We start from the raw sequence: 9,156 nt of genomic DNA, 5'->3' as shown, positions 1-9,156 counted from the left end.
GCCCTCATTTTTATTCCACCTAATCTTATACCCTTGAGGGATGTAGAGGCCTATGTTGCTCCGTGTGCTGCATTCCTTCAGTGCCAAGGGATAGGCACACACAGAATCAGTTTTTCATCTCCCAGGGAGACAGTTTCTTGACATGAAATTTAAGTGAAAGAGTGAAGCCTTTGGCTGTTTAAATCAAATTCATGTTATATTGTAGTACAGAATTGTAATGAAGAAAACCACAGGAAACTTAGCTACTCTAGGGCCTCAACTGCCAGTCATCCCTCCTTGCTCATGCCAACTAGAGGTACCAAAGTTGTCAACGTAAATTATGATTAAAAGGGGAGTTGTCACAGCACATTATTCATCTTTGCAGATTTCATAATATTTTATATCATAAAAGTCTTTGAAACTCTAGACATTAACATTCATTATTATTTTTATCACAGAGTATTAAGATAAAGACAGGGCAAGCAGAAAGCGTCAGTAGACTTTTGTACTCAAATACCCTTTCGATAAAGAAGGGAATATGGTGACAACAGTAGGTAGCAAAATTTTGTGCAGTTCTCATCAAAATAACTACCTTTGTAGCCCAGTGAAAATTGTGAGACTGTTAGGTTTGGGCTAAAGGTTTTGATGTTGGTCCCAGGGGAGCATGAAAAATTAACAAGGACTGACTGTTGGAAATATTTCCCTGAGATTTTCTTTCTTTACTTAAATTAGATAGATATTTTACTTTCTAAAGGGCTGTCATTTTATGCTCTGTTGCCCACTAAGCCTGAAATGGAGAGATTTGGTTTTGGGAGTTGAAATACGTGCATCATATTAGGAATTATCTGGGGCTTCAGGTAACTGAAGAATTTATTTGAAATCTCAAGCATGAAGAATAACAGTGTAGAAACAGATGGAATAATTTGTGGTTTTGTTTCAATTCCATTGTATAACACCATTACCAGCATATTTAAGGAATTATTTGGAAGAAAAGAATGGATGATTTTATGTCTGTTTATGAAGCATGTAATTGTGAAAGTCATGTTTCTTCCTACATATTTACACCAGAGGTCCAGCTTACATGTAGTCTGTGTAAGAGGAACTAGCTGGGTTTTGTCATTGCCAAATGCAGATAATACAAAAAGCAAAAAATCGTAGGTTAAAAATCCAGTGGTTAAGCTATGGCACCTCATTAAATTGCTCTGAAAAGAACATTTTTCATCACATAGTATATTTTTGTTGTATAGGATTTTTTTTCAGAAGACTTTTACAGTCTTTTATAGAATCTTAGATGAAAACTGCAAGGTCTTCTTTAAAGGTTTAAAAAAATGTTGTGTATATGGCTGTCTTCTGTGGGTCCTTGGTTCTCATGAAAGGTATGGCATTCAGTTTTCTTGTTGGTCAGAAACAGGTTAGTGAAACATTTCACTTACATGTACTGAGCAAGCCCTTAGCAGACATCTGAGATCTCCCAGAAGCCCCGTAGGTGAACAAGGGAAGGCTCGAATTGGCATCCTGGTAGTTTTTGTGTTCTATTGAGACGGAAAATGGTGTGGAGTTTTAAGCATTTTTTAAGGTTTTCTTGTGCATTGTAAAGAAAGTTTCTAAGCCATCAAATAGTTTTCCTCTTTATAAGCATCTGTAAAGAACTGAAAATATGACAGGGCCTACTCTAGGTGGTCTGGCTCTGGCAGAGGGTTTGGACTAGATGGTCTTTTGTGATCCCTTCCAACCCTTGAGATTCTGTGATGCTGTGATTTGAGAGAAATAATAAGTAAATTACAAAGAGTGTAAGTTTTGTATTTAAAATTGAAAACACAACTTTTTTCATACATAGCAGTTTTTCTAAACCTAGGGATGAAGAGGGATTTGTCCCATTCATAATGAATGTTCCTCATAAATGCTTGAAAGTTACCTGAGTCAACAAGGTCAATCTTAAGCACAATTTAAAAAACATCTGGAGTGAAGATTTTAGTTTTCAAGCTTAGCAGCTAAGAGTAAGTAATGTGTGCACACATACAAAAAAAAAAAAAGGCAGTAAAATTTTTTCTGTAGGTGAAAAATCCACAAATCCACCAAAATAAGGGTTTAAATACTCGTCTTCTGTAGATGTGTATTAGTTTGCAGTGTTGAATTGGGAAGATACTAAATTGCTGCTGCAACAGTCAGCAGTGACATAATCTCTAGCAGTTTGTTTATGGCTCTGAGGCTCACAGCCTGGTAGTTTCAGGCAATTTTAGTCATCATCTGGAGTCTGTCAATCTATGATTCTGTTGTGTAGCAAAAGGTAGTAATGGGGAGCTGGGATCATTCCCAGATGCTCTGCTGAATCTTAAAAGGCAGAAAGCTTTACTTGGTGCATCCAGTCAGTGATCAGGCAGGTTTTTCTGTTTCCTTTTAGCTTGGCTATTTGCTGAAGTAGCTGTTGTTTCAGCTTACTGAATTTATTTCCTTTAGCAGGGGACAGCAGCTGGTTGATTCTTTCCACCCAAAAGTTAAAGAAATGTAATAATGTACAATGTCTTATTGCTTTTGCTCTGCCCCACAGTTCCTAGAAGGCCATGCAAAGGAGAAATAATGCAACAGAGCAAAGAACATAAAGGCTTCTTTTTCTTTTTTCCTATTTTTTTTGATGCAGAAACTCCAGTATTTGTTTTGAAGGCAAAGATCATCGCTGATGCAGCATTGCTCAGCAGAGCAGGGCCAATTTCCTTCCTCTGAGGCATGGTGTTAACTCCTGGTACACTGGTCTCAGTTGTTTGCATTTCCCTTGTGTCTTCAATTCCAAAAAAATAACTTTGCAAGCAAGTTTGGGTTAAAAAAGAATCCAACTTGCTGAATAGAACCTAGAGGCTAGGAATTATGTCTCTAAGCTCAGTCATATTTGTTTATGGGTGTAATGGGCCAAGCAGCTTGTCTGTTCTGTGTCATAAGAAATTCACAACAGTAACCTATGTTCCTGTGTAGAAAAGTCTTGGGGCTTTATTTGTTCATATTTTTCAGGAATTTTGGAAATATTCAACTGTATTTGAAGTGTAGTGGCTTTTTTCTTGAGCTGCTTAAGAAAACTATAGGGATTATAAGGATGAAAGGAGGTGAATACAAGGAACATAAAAAGAATAAAATGGAAACACATGAGTATTTTACAGTGTATGTCAGTTGCTCTAGCATGTAGAAGTTATAGTAAGACAGTAAGTCTTTCTAATTCTTAGCACTTTGAATGTAACTTCGCACAGCCATTAACTGTTAACATTAAAAGGACAGTTGCAACTGAATACTAGGATACTTACTTGATGATGTCAATTACTTCAGAGCTTCACTGGCATTTTCTTCAGGTTTTCCTTCAGCTGTATCTGATTGAAGCTAGACTCCCCAGATTGTTGGATTTATTACCATTTCTTTCATGCAGTTTCCCAGCATAAAGGTGTTTTTTTCCATGGTGGTTTAGAGAAGTATTGTATTCTAAGAAGCCTTTTGTAAAAACATAAGGGAGTGCTCTCTGGCTGCACAAATATTGCAGTTAGCCTAAGCACAAATTTTGCAAATAGCCTTTTTAAGTAATGCCAGAAATTCTGAAAAAGTGTATTCAAGGCTCCTGGTCCCAAAAAAAGTAAGCAACCCTTTTCTTTTAATTGCATGGTTATGATACCTTACTGCTGTTCTTTTTTTTTTCCTATCATTTTTATCTTTTGTGTAGGTAGTTGTTTTTTACATTTGTTAAGTAGATGTCGTGCACGTCCAAGCACAATGTTTGGGAAAGTCAAGTTTAACAATTTTAAATGATAATCCACACGTGGGTGATGATTTCATAGTCCTCTAAAATATACACAATACTGAAGAAAATCACCAGGATTTGGCAATGTAGTGACAAGAAACTTTACTCTTCCCATTTATGTTTAAAATATTCTTCACTGAGCACTCTAAATTTTATTTAAGGAAGACCTGGGATGCCTTCTGCATCATCACAAACTGACAGCATCAAGCAGAAGTAGTAGAGTCTAATTTTGGAAGCTGCTTTTATCTCAAGGATTTAATTAAATAGATGATAGTAGATTAATTATATGTGCCATGCTAATATCTCTGGGATTCTCCTACTTCACCTCCATTCTGTTCCAATGCAGTAGTGTCAGATTTCATCTTGCTTTAAAGACTAGGCTTGTGAATTTTACTATGTGTGACTTACTTCGATATTGTGTGTAGTTAGAGAGAGTCGGTAGCAAACTTTACTTATTAAGGATCATTTAAAACTGCATTTCCAGGTATGTGATAGACCTGGTTCTACTTCCATTAGAGACTACATCTGCCAACATCAAACAACATGTCTCTTAAAATCTAGTACTGTTCAAATGATATAGTGGGCATTTTAGGTGCAATACATTTTCTTTAATTATCCAAAATAAACTGAGGAAGCCATAATGTTTTCATTCCCTGCACTTGATTCCATGACTACAGCAGGACAGAATTTCTTAGTGAAATTTTAATGGGAAATATTATGGTTAGAAGAATTTTCTATAAGCTCTTAGACGCCATAAAAGCAAACTTCTTTGAAGCAAGGTAATATGTCTGTTTCTAATAAAGGACAGAGATGTGCATGCACATAGGCACACTGTATTTAGAATGGTAAAGGAACAAAAGTTTATAGATCTACTTCACTAAAAGCATCTGGGGAGCATTTCAGGGCATTGGACCCCAAGATCCTTATGGGTCTCTTTCCATCTTGAGATATTCTAAGTTCCATAGTAAAGGAAGATCCTGCATAATATGTGGTCTCACTCATCAGAAGGATATGTTTCCATTCCAGGCTATAAGGAAAAAGATAAAAAATATTGTTCTAGTTCCTGAGTTAAGGGGATGGAGGGAAATGATTAGGTTCTTGCATTCTTGAGGAGGTACTGTGAAATAGCCATTTGAATATTCTACAAACACTACCCAAATACTTGCATAAAGGCATTTTATTATGAATGCGATGTATACAGAGAGGGGTTTTTTTTCTTTTTTTAATCTGAGGTGCTTATATAAACAGACCCATATTTTCTGAATGACAGTCAGTTTGCAGGGCATGACAGTGGTTGAACACCCTTCAGCTCCAGTGCTCTGCTGAAGTTAATCTCTTGAGGTTTAGCAGTACCCTTGGTGAGCTTCAGAAATCGAATACATCCTTTAAAACGGATATTAGTGGTCAGCCCAAACTGGGTCACGCCATCTGAAGGGAGAGAAAAAAGGCAAAATGTTAATTTCAGTTGATACTTAAGTTTGCTCTTTGAGAGTCCTGCAGGAGACTGGACGTCTCCAGCAATAGATGAATATGTTTTATTTACTGTATATATTTATTTTAAAAAAAGGACAAACCTTATGAGTGAATGTGATAAATGCTTATCTTAGCAGTAACAATCCAGTCTTTTTTGCTTTTTCTGTGCTAGCATGACAGTGGCAGAATCTGAACACATTTAAAATGCCATTGTAAACCATGTAACTCAGTTCAGTGACTTAGAGGAAGTTAAGGAAAATGGCCAAATGGCAGCTTGCTACCTCCAAATGGCATATGGTGCATATGTGCTAGTCCTGCACACTTCTCAAGCTATTTCTCCACAGAATAGCAGAGAAAAAAAATGGCTAAAATGGGTGCAATTCACAGTCCTAACACCATGAGAATGCCAGTTCCTTAGTATGGACTTTGCGTCTAAGGAACGGTTGTGAGAGTTTTCAAGCATTCTGATTTTTTTTTTTTTTTCCTTGCTGATAGTAAAGTTGGTGATTTGAGTGTATTTCTTCCACTGAAGAAGCAAAGTATATATATGAGGATTGGTTTGACTGAGAAGCTGAAAATATTTCTCTCAACTGTCTGAAACTCATGGACCAACTTGTTCCTTGGTGTTCTTCTAAGTGAAAAAGTGGCCATAGCATTACGCTGTTTGACAGAGGATGAGATAACTGAATACATCTCTCTATGCACAGGGGAAAGCGATAGCATGGCTTTTACGGGTAGCCAGGAATTTATATCCTTGCCCATGCTTTGGTGGCAAAAGGTTTCTCGGTGCAGGAAATTCTCAACAGGCTCATTCTAGTTGTTTTACAACTCTTTTGCACTATTTTATGCAGCTAGGAGAAGCCTCAAGAGGACTAGGAAATGCAAACGCTTACTAATTTTACAAAATCCTGTGATATGGTGTTTTAAATTTATGATAAGGCTGTCTACATATTGGAAACGTTAAAACAAATCTTGGATGAACTAGACTGGACAGCAAGAAAAGCGTGAGGTATTTAAATGTGCATGTAGGTTTATTAGCAGGAATGTCCCTCCAACATGATGTAAGTGTAGGCTTGTTTAGTCCAGACTGCAATGTTACTTCCATTTGTTTCTCTTGCTATGTTCCTCTTGAGGTACAGTCCAGAATGAGACAGTAACTCCAGCTGCAGTGCTTCTTTAGTGCTAGCTCCTTTGCTAGAATCCTGGGTTGTTACAAAAAGTCTACCACAAAGCTGTTTTCCTCGTGGCACAAAGTTGTTGATCATTATCAATGGTTTCTGTGACTGAAGTACAACTCTCATCTTAGTATCAAGAACATTTTAAAAAATGTCTAAAGCTTGAAAGAGAAGGGTTTTTTTTATATGCACCATATTACACGGGCGAGGAAAAGAATCATTTAGGAATTAAAGCAAGAGGCATCTGCTGTTGATCTCAGTATGCACTAGCACAGTCATACTTTGCTTTCTTCTTTGCAAACTAGAGGGAAACTTTATCATAAATGCAACAAAATTGGTACTTTGCAAACAACGGTGTTTTCAGAAAGTAAACAGCTGTTAGATAAACGTACTGATTGTCTATGAATGGATGATGAAGCTCGCTACAGAGCTCAGCCTAGTTCTGGATCCTGTTCCAATTATCTCTGCATGACACAAGTTCTCTCGAGGGCTTCCATAGAAGCACATTTTGGTTATTTTTTTCCCTTTCCAAACCACCAGACCATTAGCAAAGACATTAATCAGAAAGAGATGGTGTCCCGTCACCTCTCTGTGCAAGCCGTTGTCCACATTCCTCATGTTACAGGTTGATTTACACACACAGTGCCGTGCCCTCCCAAGGATCTTTGTGCATTCTTTAGTTAAATTTAATTTTTCCAAATGCTGTTACTATTGAAAGAAAACTATTCAGCTGTTACTAAGCAGGAATTTTTAAAGCAACAGGGCCTCCATTTAAAACAGGGCAGGACGATCTGTGAGAGACCCTTGGTGCTGGAACTTCATGTTCCGAAATGCAGCTAGATGCAGAAATGAGTATACATGCCCACTGAGACAAACTTGGACAGTCTTATCTATCATCTTTAGCATTCTACTCTTAATTGCCTTTAAGACATTAGCAAGGCAGAGTTGCTAGAGCATAAGTAAAGCATCATTTATATGTTAAATGCTTACCAGGATATCCTCCAACAAAGATAGGGTCGTTAGTGTCTGCTGAGGTGGAGGCCCTGTTTGGACTGTTACCATCCACCTGTCTGTCATCTACAGTCAGCTCTAAACGGTGTTTGATCTTGTTTGCAAGAACTTTGTGCCATTGTCCGTCGCACAAGCTTCCTGGGGCATCGGGCTCATAGATAGCAGAGAATCGGCCTGCACCATTGTCAACATGAAACATCACCTGCAAAGTGTGACACACAAGGCAGATACTTCTCAAAACAGTTCTACAATTTTCTTATTGTTTCTTTTTTGTTTACTCAAAGTGAAAAGGCTCTGACTGAACACACTAAATCTCTCATTTAATACCAGACTCTATTTGGATTGCTGTCCCTCTGGGATCTGGGTCATGTCACTGAGATAAATACTAGTGGAAATATGCAAAATTGTCTTATAGGTTGTTATATTTCCATTTTCATGTCTTAGTTTTTGGGTGTTTTACCCCCTTGCCCCAAGTTCTAAAGAATCTAGTGATAGATTACTGATTGGTTTTTCAGACTGTGAAATAAGAGATATATTCAAGAAACTGGTATTATTAATGACAAAGCTTTTCCTCAAAGCTTTTCATATTCTCACTAATTTAAGTCCTGATGTTGCAGTTTGAGAAAACTCAAGTGTTACAGAACCTTCTAAAATGTCTTTGTAGAATTGTAAGAGCCTCTTGATGTATGGGAAGTGGCAAGTGCTGTATAAAGCAGAGCACTGATACTGACTGAGACGCCTTAAGATTGGGGTTGTGAGCTTGCATTTTAAACTACCTGTGCTTTCCAAAACCCATCTCTATAAAGGGGCAAAAATGCTTTGCCACTCACTTTTCCATCTACTAATTCGATGCCGAGCCCATCCATTTTCTGGCTGCTGACTCCCAGGAGAACACCATTCATTCGTGTTGTCCGGAATTCAAATTCCACGAGCAGGTCTGTTCCCACTTTGTATGCACCCACTGGCAGAGAAAAAGAGAAGCATAATAAAATGAAGAAAAGCATCTAACATGTTATTCCTGATAATCACAGAAAGTCTGCTGCCAGTATTGCAAGGTAAGGAACTCATCATTGTTAATGCAGTCTATTTCACGTGAAATAATTTCAGTAACTGTTACGGTGGCTGCACTTGGTGTGAGACCTCGCGAGAAAGTCATATAGTCTATCCCTGGGCAAGATAACTAAAACTAATCAGCCATAGTTTTGAGTATTGGTCTCAATTTGCCTCCAGTCAGCAGGAGTTAATGTAGCTGTGGAAGTTTTTGAAAGCAGCATCTCCTCTTTCCCTGTTCTTTGCCTGTCAGCAGAATTGTTGTTCATTACCTGTTTTGGCAAAGCCTGTCCCATCAAAGTATGTTCCTTTCTGGGCAGTGACAAAGCATTTTCCAACGTTGAAGCTGGAAGTTGGATTATCCAGATCAACAGGTGACTCTGTCATTTTAAAACTTCTGATGCAGCCATTGATGCTATAAGTGACCTGCAGTCAAGATTTCAAACAAAATGTATAACTGTACAAAGCAAATTGAAATGCTCAGAATAAAGGCCTAAAGTATGTCATAGAAAAGTACCTTTCCTTTGCTTCTCTGCTGGATTTATGGAGCTGACTAAAACTTGAATTTTACATGCCTAATCCTTAATATCTGATCGTAATTGGAATCTAATCTCAGTCATACCGAGGACAAATTACCTTTTAGAGATGTGATCTGAGTCACATCTATTTGGCTTAATGGAGGGGACATAAAAT

General features: G+C 37.7%; 1 protein-coding gene across 1 annotated transcript in view; it reads right to left on the bottom strand.

Annotated features, from left to right (window-relative positions):
* Positions 1-4,948: 4,948 nt before the first annotated feature.
* Positions 4,949-9,156, bottom strand: part of LAMA2 (laminin subunit alpha 2) — a 361,557-nt gene continuing 357,349 nt past the window's right edge. The window contains exons 60-63 of the mRNA XM_061990653.1: positions 8,736-8,889; positions 8,244-8,374; positions 7,393-7,615; positions 4,949-5,182 (exon numbers count right to left, since the gene is read on the bottom strand). Of these exons, the coding sequence (XP_061846637.1) occupies positions 5,025-5,182; positions 7,393-7,615; positions 8,244-8,374; positions 8,736-8,889 (666 nt within the window). The 3' untranslated portion in view covers positions 4,949-5,024. The remainder of the gene's footprint in view (positions 5,183-7,392; positions 7,616-8,243; positions 8,375-8,735; positions 8,890-9,156) is intronic.

This window comes from Colius striatus, chromosome 2 (assembly GCF_028858725.1).
Source record: "Colius striatus isolate bColStr4 chromosome 2, bColStr4.1.hap1, whole genome shotgun sequence".
NCBI classification, from domain to species: domain Eukaryota; kingdom Metazoa; phylum Chordata; class Aves; order Coliiformes; family Coliidae; genus Colius; species Colius striatus.
This window is presented reverse-complemented; position numbering and strand designations above follow the sequence as displayed.